The sequence below is a fragment of the Haliotis rubra genome, unplaced genomic scaffold (assembly GCF_003918875.1).
Source record: "Haliotis rubra isolate DU_JTF1 unplaced genomic scaffold, ASM391887v1 Scf542, whole genome shotgun sequence".
Classification (NCBI taxonomy): Eukaryota; Metazoa; Mollusca; class Gastropoda; order Lepetellida; family Haliotidae; genus Haliotis; species Haliotis rubra.
The window spans coordinates 711,224-727,786 of NW_025767238.1; the positions used below are offsets into that span (position 1 = coordinate 711,224).

The following is a 16,563-nucleotide window of genomic DNA, read 5'->3' on the forward strand; positions in this document are numbered from 1 at the left end:
TTAATCTCCACAGTCACTGGCCCTACTGGCTAGAGAAATTTTCATGGGGTCAATTTGGAAATATATCACTCTCTCCGACTTGTTAAGTTATAACACACTTTTAAATCATGTAAGATTATGGCCTGGTAAAACATTCATTCATCATATTAGCAAGTTAATGATGAAACTCTGTGTCCACATTCAAATTTTGGGCTAGTGAATTATCTTGTGGGCTTGTAACTTTCAGGCATAGCTAGACCGACTGGCCAGCAAAATTTGGAAACTATTTCGCACACTGACAGAGTACACTTTTACTGCAAGGCTACCCCACGCCCTGGAGATTAAGCGTAGATTCTTAATTTCAGTGCCATCACGGAATGAGTTTCATCGCATTCAACAACAGTTGGAGAAACGAGAAGTTCCCCATACTTCCCAGGGGAACCGAGGGCGCTCCATGAACTGCCGAAAGAGGAACAAGCTGCCATAGAGAAGAAACGTTTGGCAGGTGGGTGTCACGTGACATTTGCATGATTACATGAATGTTTTTCAACTCCTATCATCTTGGATGCTAAGTGTCACCAATAATTTTATAATAAGTGTCACCAATAATTTGTAAGGAATTTCCAGTTTTAATATAAAAATAATCTTTTAAGAAGTCAAATCAAAAGACTAACTTTTCAAAGACACAGGTAAAAGCCAAGCAAACAGAAGCAAAATCTATTTGATTTTTTATTTTGAGTACTAATATAATCTTGCAACTTCCAAAATATAGAGTTTCACCACGTTATTTTTTTATGGCTGGTTTACACCATCATTTCTGAAAGACATGGCTTATCCATACAAAAGGAAGTTTGATTGAAGGAATATTGACAGTGGGAAAAATTAGTGAGGATTATTGATGTGAAAAATGTGTTATGATATCTTACATAAACTATGTGAGTCGATGAAATGTACCCAAACAGACTTATGCGAAGATTGAATGCTGCCTGCAAGTCAAATTCTACAGACTGAATGCACTCCTCTACCTTTCAATTCTCAATCAAAGTTTGTTCTCCGATATTTATGGATAAGTAATTGGTATTTAGCAAACTGTTATTGGTCTCTAATATGTGTATCAATATTTAGCCCTAAATATTTCAGAATCAAAGTTGAAAAGGATCAGAAACCAAATCTTTTATGAAGTCATTATTCGCTTATTCTCCAGAACCAATGCATCCTTTATATATGTATTATGTGGTCAAGATTCGCTCACGGACCTGTTGCGCTTGTCCATACTTCTTTGACACAGAGAGGCACTGTATTGGAGCAAATGTTGTGATTTTAATGAAATGGCACGAAAAGTGCAACAACTTTGTCAGTGAAACTTAAACACAAGTCACAAACCTATTGTCTGCTGATGTTTCCTATGCCTAATCTTCCAACCCTCTCAGCGTTCAGAGTACTGTCGAAAGTACAAGAAGACCAAAATAACCCGAATGGAAGAAAGAACAGCTACCATCTGCCAGCGAGAAAACTCCTTCTCGTGGACACCGCGTATGAAGCTTCCGTGATCGACGGTATGAGTTCAAGGGTCTGACCAAAGTTTGGAAGAAGAAGCTGAGTGAGGCTGAGGCGAAGAAAGATGCAGTAGAGGCGGTTGGAAATAGCGCATGGTGGTGCTGTAACGACTCTCTGCAACTGGCTCACAAGTGCATCCTCAACTCCTTCTATGGCTACGTTGATGAGGAAGGGGTGAGGGCTCTCCAAAATCCTAATTTTATGATAATGAACATGAAAACAAAATGGGATTTGCAGAGATGCCAACCCATACGATTTTATCGTTACAAAAAAACAACACAAAATACTGAACTACTCACGATAACAGTAAAAATATCACGATTTAAAAAAAAAATACATTAAATTAAATTATCAAATAGCATACGCATTCATACACAATAAATTTCAATCACATTTTATTCAGTATGTGGATACTTACTTCTGATTTAGTTGAGTACAACATTAATAATAACAAGGTCTTAGACTATATATATTTAAATTTTTTATTTGATATAAAAATTCTTTTGGAAAAGTTACTACTAATTTTGGCCAACAAATACCAATTTTTTACTCAGTTTTTGCCCAAAATACTAATTGGGCAAAATTAGGATTGGCATCTCTGGATTTGAAATGTTTTGTATAACTGGGGTAAATTGTCTGGGGATACAAATTGGTGGAGGATTTCAAGATTGTTCTAATTAAGGACTTAACTCATGTAAGCAGGGATGGCAATTTTCCGCATTGATCCAGCTGGATTTCCAAGAGATTTTATTTCAAATTGTTCAATTGTGAATCGTCTAAATCCATTGAGAATCCCTCAACTCGATGACACAATATTAAGTTTTCAGCTGAAAATAGATTTTCCTGTTGCCATCCCTGTGTAAGTGTTAATTGGCAGAATATATCTATACAAGATCCAAGTCAATACACAGCTCCTAAATCCCTTGAAGATCCGGGTGAGAACTGGTCTTCAGTAACCCATGCTTGTCATAAGATGCAACCAGCGGGATGGCTGACTTTGTTAACCTGAGTCATCATTATCCCTATTATGCGTGGATCGATGCTCATTGATGTCAATCACTGGATTGTCTGGTCTAGGTTTGATTATTTACAGACCTCCATACATAGATGGTGATTACTGATTGTGGTGTTAAACAACAACAAATAGACAAATCTTGGCTAAGAGCAGCACATGTTTTGCTGTTGAATTGATAGGGTTGGGTATTGCAGAGAATATTCATATGCAGATATTGAATATTCATATGCATTGCAATATATTGCATGAAGTATTTTAAACAGAAAACTACTTATATTCGAGTTACTGCTTGATTTATAGAGCAAAAACACAACCAAATCACTATGTTTGATAAGTTTTAATAACAAATTTTAATCATGATAAAATAAAAATGTGAATAATATTTGGCACAAATGAAACAAGGAAATATCCGAAGATTTCCGAGTGTTACGACGTTTTCGAATGCATGTCAAAATACCGGTTTTCGATCATGTCGTATCGACAAACAACTGGTAAACCGGGTTATATTGCAGCCCTAAGAATTGAATTTATCAAAGGGACATTGTATGTCATTTTGGACAAACAAACAAAACAATGCCTCGTAAGTTCATGGTGCATGTGGTGTTATTATCAGTTATATTGTTGTGTGTTTCCAGAGCTCGCTGGTACAGCATGGAGATGGCGGGTATTGTTTGTTTCACTGGCCAACATCATCAAAAGCCAGGAGATAGTCGAACAAATTGGGTAACAACCCTTATTGTATTTCATTTATCTCTGGCTTTGTCTGTTCATATAATGATTATTAATTATGATTAATTATCGTGACATATTTTCTTCATATCATTAGATTTTACTTTCTGTTCTTGATTCTTCGTTTATTAATACTGAGGTATTCAATACTGATATGTGCACTTTGCCAGCGACAGTGGTTTGTCTGTTGAAAGATTTTGATAAAATGTCTATGGACTTAAGTAGGGTGTTGCGATCGCGAATGTATCGATACATTTTACTGGCGATATATGATACGATACATGCTTGCGTGTATCGATTCCTATTTTAAAACTTTATCGATTCAAATTTTTATGCTATATCCATCTCCTTCAAAGTCTTGATAGTAAAATTATAATGAGACCGCTCGAATAAATAGATGTAGCTAGCTTTACTTAAAAATAGGTTGGAAACTAACAGCTTTTGTGATTGGCTAGACTATTTTGATGGACCAATCAGTGAGCGCCAGTATGTTGCCGTAAGGTAATGCTATGAAAGGGTGCGAAAATTATGTATCGCGATAACGTGATCGTATCGCGTGACCTTTAAAATCGTGATAACGTATCGTGATCGTGAGATTGGTGTATCGTGACACCCCTAGACTTAAGTAGGTTTCCTTGGATGTATTATCATGTGTGTGTTGCACTCCCATATGACAGAGATTTGCTTTTTAATAATGGCTGTACTCAAGAAAATACAGACTTCTGTTACATTGAGGTAAAAGATGTTTTAAAAAACGCTTTCCCCAACCCTCCCATACAAGTCACTTGTTACATGTTCAATCATTGATTGTGAAAGAGTTGATGATGTCTGTGGAACGTTTTCAGATCGCCCATTGGAGTTGGACACAGATGGAATCTGGTGCGTTTTGCCGGCAACGTTCCCTGAGAATTATGTTGTCAAGACAACTAATCCAAAGAAGGCCAAGGTTACTATATCTTACCCTGGCGCCATGCTCAATGTGATGGTCAAGGTAAGATATAAACAGAATTATGTATTGGTGTTACGTTGAGTTTAGATGTGCCATGATGTAACTGAAAGACACCTCAAAGCAGCTAAACTCTCTCCCTATCTCTCATGTTCCAGGACCACTAAACCCTCTCTCCCAATCTCCATATACCAGGACAACTAAAACCTGTATCCATGTTTCAGGACCACTAAACTCCTTCCTAATCTCCATGTTCCAACACCACTAAACTCCTTCCTAATCTCCATGTTCCAGCACCACTAAACTCCTTCCTAATCTCCATGTTCCAGCATCACTAAACTCCTTCCTAATCTCCCATGTTCCAGCACCACTAAACTCCTTCCTAATCTCCATGTTCCAGCTCTTCCTAAACTCCTTCCTAATCTCCTTCCTATGTTCCAGCACCACTAAACTCCTTCCTAATCTCCCATGTTCCAGCACCACTAAACTCCTTCCTAATCTCCATGTTCCAGCACCACTAAACTCCTTCCTAATCTCCATGTTCCAGCACCACTAAACTCCTTCCTAATCTCCATGTTCCAGCACCACTAAACTCCTTCCTAATCTCCATGTTCCAGCTCCACTAAACTCCTTCCTAATCTCCATGTTCCAGCTCCACTAAACTCCTTCCTAATCTCCATGTTCCAGCACCACTAAACTCCTTCTCCATTCCATCTCCACTATGTTCCAGCACCACTAAACTCCCTTCCTAATCTCCACGTTCCAGCACCACTAAACTCCTTCCTTATCTCCATGTTCCAGCACCACTAAACTCCTTCCTAATCTCCATGTTCCAGCACCACTAAACTCCTTCCTAATCTCCACGTTCCAGCATCACTAAACTCCTTCCTAATCTCCATGTTCCAGCACCACTAAACTCCTTCCTAATCTCCACGTTCCAGCACCACTAAACTCCTTCCTTATCTCCACGTTCCAGCACCACTAAACTCCTTCCTTATCTCCATGTTCCAGCACCACTAAACTCCTTCCTAATCTCCATGTTCCAGCACCACTAAACTCCTTCCTAATCTCCATGTTCCAGCACCACTAAACTCCTTCCTAATCTCCATGTTCCAGCACCACTAAACTCCTTCCTAATCTCCATGTTCCAGCACCACTAAACTCCTTCCTAATCTCCATGTTCCAGCACCACTAAACTCCTTCCTAATCTCCTAATCTCCAGCACCACTGTTCCAGCACCACTAAACTCCTTCCTAATCTCCACGTTCCAGCACCACTAAACTCCTTCCTAATCTCCATGTTCCAGCACCACTAAACTCCTTCTCTCCATGTTTCAGGACCACTCTCTCTCCATGTTTCAGGGCCACTAATCTCTTCACACTGTGTCCCCATGTTTCAGGACCACTCTCTCCATGTTTCAGGGCCACTAATCTCTTCACACTGTGTCCCCATGTTTCAGGACCACTCTCTCCATGTTTCAGGACCTCTTCACACTCTCTCCATGTTTCAGGACCACTCTCCCATGTTTCAGAGCCACTAATCTCTTCACACTGTGTACCCATGTTTCAGGACCACTCTCTCCATGTTTCAGAGCCACTAATCTCTTCACACTGTGTCTCCATGTTTCAGGACCACTCTCCTCCATGTTTCAGGTCCACTAATCTCTTCACACTGTGTCTCCATGTTTCAGGACCACTCTCTCCATGTTTCAGGGCCACTAATCTCTTCACACTGTGTCTCCATGTTTCAGGGCCACTCTCTCTGTTTCACACCACTAATCTCATGTTTCAGGACCACTCCCTCCATGTTTCAGGACCACTAATCTCTTCATACTGTGTCTCCATGTTTCAGGGCCACTAATCTCTTCACACTGTGTGTCTCCATGTTTCAGGACCACTCTCTCCATGTTTCAGGTCCACTAATCTCTTCACACTGTGTCTCCATGTTTCAGGACCACTTCTCCATGTTTCAGGTCCACTAATCTCTTCACACTGTGTCTCCATGTTTCAGGACCACTCTCTTCATGTTTCAGGTCCACTAATCTCTTCACACTGTGTCTCCATGTTTCAGGACCACTTCACCAACCACCAGTACCAGGAGTTGGAGGATCACAACTCTCTCAGCTACTCCCCAAGCAGTGAGAACTCCATCTTCTTTGAGGTGGACGGACCGCATCCTGGCCATGATCCTGCCTGCCTCCAAAGAGGAGGGCAAGAAACTGAAGAAGAGATATGCAGTGTTTAACTTTGATGGCTCTCTGGCTGAGCTGAAGGTAACATGCCTCTTCCTTAAGAGTTTACCCAGTCTCCTGAGACTCATTTGGAATCTTTGTTGTAAGTGGTCCCAAACCAACCATGCCAGGTGTATTGAACAGGTTGTCTTGTCTAAATATGTACTGCCAAGATAATCCTTGAGTGACATGTAAGGTTAAAATAAATATTGAAGGTGATTGCTTTAAAGTCTCATGCATGAAGTTTTTATAGCATTTGATTAATTGTCACAAGTAATTACAATCATATGTCAGTGGTTGGTCACTGCAAACAAAGATCTTTTAGAATTGATCATCACCAACCCATGCTTGTCAGAAAAGGCGAGTAACAGGGTCGGGTGGACAGGCTTGTTGACTTGGCTGACATGTCCCAATTATGTAGAACAATGCTCATGATGTTGACCACTGGATTTTGTGTGTGTGTGAGGTGATGATTTTAACGGGTGGGGGGTGTGTCACCGATTTTGTTCTGGGGAGGTAGGAGAGGTCATCAATTTTGTACATAAAAATGTTAAAAAAATTAGGCTTAAAAAATATGGGGAGGGGGATCATTGATTTTGTACATGACATGCAGAGGGGGGTCCCACATACTTTGTACTTAAATTTTAGGTGGGGGAGGTGGTCAGTCACATTGTACATGCTTCTCCATAAAAATCATCATCACCCCACCCCACCCCCACCCCCAATTATGACCGGTCCCTTATTTACAGACCGCAGCCATATAGCTGGAATACTACTGAGTCGCTTGTTAAACAACAAACAAACAAATTATTACAACCTACTGTCACTGATATTGAAGGTCTAACTGCAATCTCTAGGTCATACACTACAGAACTCAAGTATTTTTACTAACAGGATGATATATTTTGGAGTATAGCTGGAATGTTGAAACAGATTGAATTGAACAACTAAGAAACATATGGCTACTTGCAAATTCAATGTTGGCTCTTTAAATACTGTGACAAAAGTAATATCGGGAGGCAAATGGCTCCTGGGGTTAAGAATGAAACTTTGTTGACTGAATGTTCTCTGCCACTGCAGGGATTTGAAGTTAAACGTCGTGGAGAACTGCAGCTCATCAAGATCTTCCAGTCGTCGGTGTTCGAGGCGTTTCTGAAAGGCACTACACTTGAGGAGTGTTATGATGCTGTGGCAAAGATCGCGGACTACTGGCTGGACGTGTTGTACAGCAAGGCTGCAAACATGCCCGACTCCGAACTGTTTGAACTCATCGCTGAAAACCGTAGCATGTCCCGTAAACTGGACGACTACGGCCAGCAGAAGTCAACGTCCATTAGCACAGCTAAGAGACTAGCAGAGGTAGGGTGAATGTACAGATGGTTGGAGAACAAGGTCGCCTTCATTTATTAACATGATGTCCAAAATGTATAGACCTGTCGAGGTCTGGGTTAGAATGAACCTTCAGTAACCCATGCTTGTCATAAGAGGCGACTAATGGGATCGGGTGGTCAGGCTCGCTGACTTGGTTGACACATGTCATCGTATCCCAATTGCGCAGATCAATGCTCATGCTTTTGATCACTGGATTGTCTGGTCAAGACTATTATTTACAGACCGCTGCCATATAGCTGATTGCGGCTTAAAACTAAACTCACTCACTCATTCACTCACTCCAAAATGTATGGATTCTGACTTGTCTCTTCATCAGTTCCTGGGAGATCAGATGGTGAAGGATGCTGGACTGGCTTGTCGATTCATCATTGCCAAGAAACCCGAGGGTGCCCCAGTAACTGAGAGGTACACTATTGGATTTAATAAAATGTTACTATATGTATTATTACATCATGGCTTACAAGAAACACATACTTTAATAACTTTAAAATTGCTAGTGTACTCTGGTACAGTGTCACATGTAAAATCACTTGCCCTGATACCGGACGCTTTCTTTGTTGATTTTTAAAATAAACAGCATAATTAAGATTGGAAAGTCAACTGGACACCGTACAGTGTGATATACAAATTTGCTTGCCCGACAGAAAAAACCACTGGACTCGGACGCCAGGCAATGGGTTATTTCCACCCTGTACAAATATGTATGATGGATGCAGAAAGAATATATATTTGACAGAGGCAGAATGATATTCACTGTGCCAAATTCTTGACAAGGATGGGCAGTGGTTAGCCTATTGAGCCTAGTGGTGAAAGCGTCATTGCGTCAATCAAGACCCGGTTCGTTTCCCCACATGAGTACAATGTGTGAAGCCCATTTCTGGTGTCCACCACCGCGATATTGCTAGAATATTGCTAAAAGCGGTGTAAAACCATACTCTCTCATGCTTGACAAGAAATATACAGCTCCTGTGATCACAGTAAATATTAAAACTTACGGTTCCATACATTACACCATTTTACAGGAATCTAACATAAGGGTACTCTCTGTAAGGGTACTAGAAATTGGTAAGTAGGGGTCCCCAGTGATCTAGTTTTATTGATCAAGGTGAAGCCCCTGATCGTATATCTACTTGTACATGAGCAACTAAATATTAATTGGCAGTATATCCTGTGTAATTTGCAGTTCATCTTGAGTTCATCATTCAAACAGTAAACTGAGGTGTGTTTCTTTCCAGAGCTATTCCTTTAGCTATATTCCAAGCTGAACCTAGCGTCAAAAAACACTTCTTGAGAAAATGGTTGAAGAAAGCTGATATGTCCCACTTTGATATACGAGAGGTGAGTCCAAAAGTAAATCACTTGTCACGGGCGGATACAGCTGTTTGAGAAAGGGGGGGTGCACACTATTGAGAAAAGGGGGGGGTGCACACTTCATTTTCACCCGAGTTTCATTGGTCGTTTGATAAACTTTCAGGACAAAAGGGGGGGTGCGCATCTGTGCATCCCCCTCTGGATCTGCCTATGCTTCTTTGTTGATGGTTCATTATGTTTTGTGTGAGTGAGACCATCTGCCATCATCAAGGTGCCATGCTGTCATGGAACTGACATGCTATTCTATGCAATGTTAAACCAAACATCCATTTATTTGCTGACTGTTTAGTTATAAATGTAAAACAGGGTATGCACAGGCTTGAAAAGTCTGAAATTTGGACAGTTTACCCTAAATTTGCAACTTGCAAAGGACCTAAATTCGTTTTTGCCTTGAAAAGGGCCTCATTGTCAGTGATTTTCCGTTAAAAGACCCTGTGTTCAGCAACATTTGTCAAGTTATGATTTTACAGGAAACATATACAAAATAATAAAAACATGATCATGACTGGGGGTCTTCATTGATCTTCATCACAAACCTTTCCGACCCGTGAAGATCCGGGGTAGAATAGGTCTTCAGCAACCAATGCTTGCCACAAAAGGCTGACTGCTTGTTGTAAGAGGCTTACTAATGGGATCGGGTGGTCAGGCTTGCTGACTTGGTTGACACATGTCATCTGCCAGATTTGTCCGAGTGTCCGACATGATTCGTCCATGTGAACACTTCTATATTACAGTGAATGAGGCGTTTGGTGTAGGGTCTATGATAACGATTTTAGAACCTACACGCGGTGTAATGTCGATTTTAGCCTCACTTCTTTATATAGAAGTTGTTCATCCATATATATTGTCATCCTTCCTTAATGACATCTGGTTTCTAGTGTTGGGAATTTGTTGAAATCTCACAATTGATGATTGCTTCATTACCAACGAACAATCATCGAAAAAATTGGTTAGCGTCATTCAGATTTTCCTATCCAGGTTGTTATTGCAGAAAAGTATAACATGATGCAACTTGTTACTTGTGAAGTAAAGTGATGACTTATATATCATGAACATAAACTTCCTGGAGTCTTAGAGAAATATTCAGTCATGACTTTTCAGTTAGTGAAGTGACTTTTCTAAGAATTAAACATGTTTTCAGGACCTGACAACTTCTAAGATATGTTCCATCGTCAAGTATTTCAAACACTAAAACAGTAGTTCCAAAATTGTTTATGTTCAATTATGAGAAAATGTTATCGATTGCTTGGTCGTTTGGTCACTGCGACCGATCTTCGATTATTTCAATTAATCGGAACACCACTACTGGTTTCAGATCCTCGACTGGGAGTACTACATCGAGAGGCTGGGTGGCACCATCATGAAGATCGTCACAATCCCAGCAGCCCTTCAGCAGGTGAGTCATCTTCCTGCAGTGTCATGTCATCATGACCTAGTGGATAGAGTGACTGCCAGACTACGGAAGGTTTGGGTTTGAATCCTATGTCATACCAAAAGATTGTGAAAACAAATGATACTTGTTATCCTGTCTGGTACGGAAGGTTGGGGATCCAGGGTTTTACACGATGCACAAATGTGCGTCCAGTACTCGCAAATGTAGAGAATGGATGGAGAAAAACAATTCACTGCACCCAGAGGAACACACAGTATTATTCACTGTACCCACAACAAATCTATGTCTTTGCTGAGTATTTGGTTCTTTCGTTCCAAGCAGCTATGTGCATCATGTCATCCATCAGTCTGCATGATCAATGATCCATTCCAGTATATAAAAGAATGATTAAAACACTGTTAATGTCCAGGACACTCATATTGTCTCTAGGGACCCTTAAAACGAATGACCCGTGAAGATCCAGGTTAAAATAGGTCTTCAGCAACCCAGGCTTGCCACAAAAGGCGACTATGCTTGTCGTAAGAGGCAACTAACGGGATCGGGTGGTCAGGGTCACTGACTTGGTTGACACATGTCATCGGTTCCCAGTTGCGCAGATCGATGGTCATGCTGTTGATCACTGGATTGTCTGGTCCAGACTCAATTATTTACAGATCGCCGCCATATAGCTGGAATATTGCTGAGTGCGGCGTAAAACTCAACTCACTCACTCACTTAAAACGAATAATGTTTGTGAGTCGAGACAAAAGTCTGGGGTCGATTCCTATCTGTGTCATACCCAAAAATTAAAAAAATTATAGTTGTGACCCTCAGTGATGTTAAAGCAGCACCACCATGCTACCGATTCCATTGTCAGCTAATACTGAAACACTGTTCAGGCAGACGGTGGACTATTATTCATTAAAATATAATGAAATTAAATTAATTGGTTAGCAATAAAAATATACCAGACAAACTTGCAATTTGATTATTATTTTTTATACAACTGAAAAATATACAAATAAAAACACCCCCCTCTCTTCCCAACAATCAGTTTTGAAAACTATTTTTGAATTGCCTCTATATATTTAAATGTTTCTGATTATATGTAGGTGCCAAATCCTGTGCCTCGTATTCCTCATCCAGTCTGGCTACACAAGAAACTTCTCGAAAGGAATGATGTCTTCAAACAGAAGAAAATCAGTGAGATCTTTGCACCAATGGCAAAAAAGACAACCCAGGTTTGTTAACTTCCTGTAGGAAAAAGTCTTATGAAGGTCAGATGATTGGCCATACGAGATCAAGTTGTTTAAGCCTAATTTCTGTTCTTTTTGAGATTGAATTAGAGATAGGTATTTCATATGATATGAAAAGTTCAGATGTTGTGTTTGACGTGTGAGAAGTGTCGAGGTAACAGAGATGAGTGAAGAGCCCACTGAAAGCAACTTGACACAAACAAATTACTGCATGCCTGGTCTCATGAGGATCTGGTTCAGAATTGGTCTTCAGTAACCCATGCTTGTCGTAAAAGCATGATCAAGGTTGACACATGTTATCGTTTAATAATTGCATAGATTGATGCTTGTGATATCAATCACTGAATTGTCTGGTCTAGACTGGGTTCCTTCCAGACTGCAGTTCATTTATCATTAATATTGGTGAGTGGGTTGTTAAACCTCAAACAGAGAACATTGCCACGTCTGCTTCTAGATGGGGATGGAAGAGGACTCGGAGGACATGGTATCGTCGTCCCAGAATGGCATAGGGGACATAGAGGACATCGGAGGACGTACACCCAGGTCAGGGATGGCTGTGTCCCACAAGAGGAAGCGGGGCAACTCTGACACAGACACGCCAAACACGCAGCTGGACTCGCAGACGTCTGATCTGTCCCAGAGCTGGAGGGATGTACTTGGTGCTCCCCCTCCCATGGGTAATACAAGGGTGAGTTTGTCAGGGTTACCTACCCTTCCATTGGCAGTGTGAAGGTGAGTTTGTCAGTGTTACCTCCCCTTCCATTGGCTGTTCAAAGGTGAGTTTGTCGGGGCTACCTCCCCTCCCATGGGCAGTATAAAGGTGAGGTTGTCAGGGTCACCTCCCCTTCCATGGTAAGTGTGAAGGTGAGTTTGTAAGGGTTACCTCCCCTTCCATTGGCAGTTCAAAGGTGAGTTTTTCTGGGTTACCTCCCCTCCCATGGGCAGTTCAAAGGTGAGTTTGTCAGGGTTACCTCCCCTTCCATTGGCAGTGTGAAGGTGAGTTTGTCAGGGTTATCTCCCCTTCCAAGGGCAATACAAAGGTGAGTTTGTCAGGGTTATCTCCCCTTCCAAGGGCAATACAAAGGTGAGTTTGTCAGGGTTATCTCCCCTTCCAAGGGCAATACAAAGGTGAGTTTGTCAGGGTTATCTCTCCTCCCATCGGCAGTACAAAGGTGAGTGTTGGGGTTACCTCCTCTTCCACTAGCATAAGAGAACTCAAGATTCTTTTCAGCGCATGACAACTTTGTTACCTTAGTATCATTGCTACCCCACTGCTAAGACAAGAGTACAGAAATTCGACCTTTGAACTCTAGATTTAGTGACATGTATATTTCTATATATCCCTTTGGTAATGCCGTAATAGCGACTTAATTAAGAAAAGGTTCCCAAATGACTTCACCTTTTGTTGATTTAATCAGTTTTGTTCGATGTTGAAAACTTACAGAAAAGCGTGCAACTTCCCTTTTGCCATTCCAAAAACATGAAAGTTGAAAGTCAAATTGAAACATCCCATACAGCATACAGAGGTTGGTTTATCTGGAGCTAACACCCTTCTACACAGCATATAGTAAGTAGTTTGTCAGGAGTTAACTCCCTTCCATAGGGCTCACACAGCCTGGTTTATGTAAAGTGACTTAGTACATCGTTTCCCTTCTGTGTTATACAGGAGGAGAGGAATGTATGGCTGGAGTACCACAAGAAGAAGTGGCAGATGCAGGCTAAGGAGAAGCAGGAGAGGAAGAGGCGGAGACTGGACTTCGACACCCCAGTCACTGCTGCCCTGCCAGCTCGGGGTCTGGGTGGATTCCTGCGACGGACGGCTCGTAGTATGATGGACATGCCGTGGCAGATTGTCCAGGTCAGAGACGCACCATGTGTCCACTTCCGTACTGTAATGCAAGAGACGTCATCATTTTGTTTAGTTGTTGTCTCCTATTGTTTTAGAACAACCTCTTTGTAAAACATTAAGTCATGTTGCTCGATGAATGTCTTTACAAGGTACTGTATTTCCTCTAATAAGCCCCCGGGAGCTAAATGGCATTGTGTATTCATAGGATCTTCTTGTTCTGAAGAAATTGTTTCAAAATGTTTTGGCCATGAAAGAGTACATGTCAGATATCTTGGTAGATTTTGGAGCTAAGGGCAAACATTTTGTGACAGCATGTAAAAAACAACATTAACTTGTCCAGACACATTTGTAGAGATACATTGATGTTGTTCGTCCACAGTTAATGGAGACCAGCCTACCTGGCCAGTATAGACTGTGGGCCGTCATCGGCAACGACCTCCACTCCATCAAACTAAACATCCCACGCATCTTCTTTGTGAACCAGAAGAATCCCAAGGATGGGGAGGGACCCAGTAAGTGTGCATAATGTATCACGCTTTTGGTTGTTTTCCTTGTAGAGGTTGTTGCAGGAACTGTTGGCGCGGGAATTCCAGCTTAGAAATGATCGCTATGAATCTATAGTGATTTTGGCATTTTGTTGAAATTACTGGACAACATTGAACATTCAGGGCTCCAGATAATTTTTCAACATCAGGAGTACGTACTCCTTACTTTTTCAATACAGGAGTACTGGAAAACCTTAAGAGTACATTTAGAGTACTGAATGGAATTTAATAGAGTATCAGTAATCTTGTGTTTAGTTTCATATATGCACCACAACATTGCTACGCTTAAGTAAAAAGGTAAAAAAACAATAATGTTTCAGAAAAATACGTCTGTAAATGATTCAAAGACCGTACACCATTGCCGTGGTGCGTATCTTCTACGTTTTCGAAATTATTTCCTACCGTATCATGCATATTTTTTATCCGTACATACATACGCCGATATGGCCCTTATCTGGAGCCCTGAACATTGCTCATGTCAATCACTAGATTGTCTGGTCCAGACTGAGTCTGATCCATTTGCCTGGGATATGTACTTAGTGCGGGGCTGAACAGTCAGACAAAACTTGATCGATTATGTTATCTGTTTGTAGTGTTTCGATAAGAATGCTGTTGTTTTCAGTGTGGCGTAAGGTACAGAAGACCCTGCCGCGATCACACCCCGTGTTCCATCTGTACCAGTACTCTGTTCCAGAACACATTTACCAGGAACATACTAAGTAAGTGTTCAATGTCAGCCTATATTCCCCAGCAGAGCTGGACCAGTTGCTCATTGCACAGGCCCTATTGTCTTTGTGAGGATTAAAGATTTGAAAAAATAATAATTTTGAGATGACCCCCTGACTCGAAATGCTTCACAGTAGAATATATCATTACTAGGGCTGGGACGGGTCCAAATTTTCTACCCGGGTACCCCACCCCCTATTACCGGATACCTGTTATATTAATTCCTGACATCAAATTTGTAAGAAATGGCAATATATTCTTCAGCTGTGAGGCTACAACAACCACATCTATTCCAGGATTGACAGGAAGACCTTGTTTTATTTTTGCATTTGTTGTCAGACTTTTCATTTTCTAAATTGAACATAAAACTGTTGTTCAGAATGAACTGATCTAATCTATCATTTGGGATAACTTCAGTCAGTAGATCCCAAAATCCAACAGTGAGTGAGTTTTCAATATCTTAACCATGTATTATATTCAAAACAGGTGACTGCACAATTATGTCTAAATCTTAAAAGACAATAAAACCTTTTATCATCAAGAATAACATGTTACACTGTTTAATCTATTAGTCACATGATCACAACGGGTCTGGGTATTGAGACGGGTACACCGGGTCCAACTCATTACCCACCCGTGCCGGTTACCCGTCCCAGCCCTAATCATGACAAGGCCAGACACTTCGGTGTACCCCACCCGCATGTTTTGCCGAACGCTAAGCTACCACCACATGTAATCAATTAAAAGTTAATGTAAATATAACCTTGGATGTTTGGCCTATCGATCACCACTCATGTCACCTCCCAATTCTTTATTGTTATTTCGGCAAGTCGATTAAAACCCGATTTTGACAATTATAGGTAATGATATTCGAAATTCCCACGAATTTATAAAGAATGTGCAGATTTACAAAAGTTGACCAATCAGAGGTCTTGTTTTGGCCACATACCCGTTTTGTGTGGACCTATCGTTTCTGTGTTTATTGTTGTACACCCAATAATATCCTTGATATCCTTGCTCCAGTGATATGAACGCTGACCTGTCGTCCCCCGACATTGAAGGTGTGTACGAGACACAGGTTCCCCTTCTCTTCCGTGCCCTGGTCCGACTCGGCTGTGTTGTGACTGTCAACAGAGACTTCTCCAAGGTCATGGCTGGCAGGGTGAGTGAAACAGGAGCTACTTGAGAATGAGAGGGTGGGTGGGCTCGTTGAGCTAGAGTATTGGCATAAAGGACCATCCATTTCATGTCCTTGTTGTAACTCAGGCATTTTGGCGAATTTAGTTACAGGGTGTGCACAAGGCTTGAAAAGGCCTTGAATGTTGGAGATTATGTTGAAAATGGCCTTGGAAGTTGGATTTTGTGTTGACATAGTCATGAATGTTGGAGATTGGTTTGAAAATGGTTTTGAATATTGAAGTTTGTGTTGAAAATGCTGTGGATGTTGGATTTGGTGTTGAAATGGCCTTGAATGTTGGATTTGGTGTTGAAATGGCCTTGAATATTGGAGTTAACATGTTGAAAATGCATTGAATGTTGGATTTTGTGTTGAAATGGACTTGAATATTGGAGTTTGTGTTGAAATGGCCTTGAATG

At 41.1% G+C, this 16,563-nt stretch overlaps 1 protein-coding gene across 1 annotated transcript in view; it reads left to right on the forward strand.

The window, feature by feature from the left end:
- Window positions 1-16,563, forward strand: part of LOC124253513 (DNA polymerase epsilon catalytic subunit A-like) — an 87,424-nt gene that overhangs the window by 43,793 nt on the left and 27,068 nt on the right. Inside the window, 20 exon segments of the mRNA XM_046687309.1 lie at window positions 345-395; window positions 398-484; window positions 1,417-1,499; window positions 1,501-1,698; window positions 1,700-1,710; window positions 3,187-3,234; window positions 3,236-3,274; window positions 4,127-4,271; window positions 6,297-6,401; window positions 6,403-6,498; window positions 7,537-7,815; window positions 8,165-8,253; window positions 9,084-9,186; window positions 10,535-10,615; window positions 11,704-11,832; window positions 12,302-12,535; window positions 13,514-13,705; window positions 14,076-14,208; window positions 14,864-14,960; window positions 15,991-16,129. Of these exon segments, the coding sequence (XP_046543265.1) occupies window positions 345-395; window positions 398-484; window positions 1,417-1,499; window positions 1,501-1,698; window positions 1,700-1,710; window positions 3,187-3,234; window positions 3,236-3,274; window positions 4,127-4,271; window positions 6,297-6,401; window positions 6,403-6,498; window positions 7,537-7,815; window positions 8,165-8,253; window positions 9,084-9,186; window positions 10,535-10,615; window positions 11,704-11,832; window positions 12,302-12,535; window positions 13,514-13,705; window positions 14,076-14,208; window positions 14,864-14,960; window positions 15,991-16,129 (2,339 nt within the window).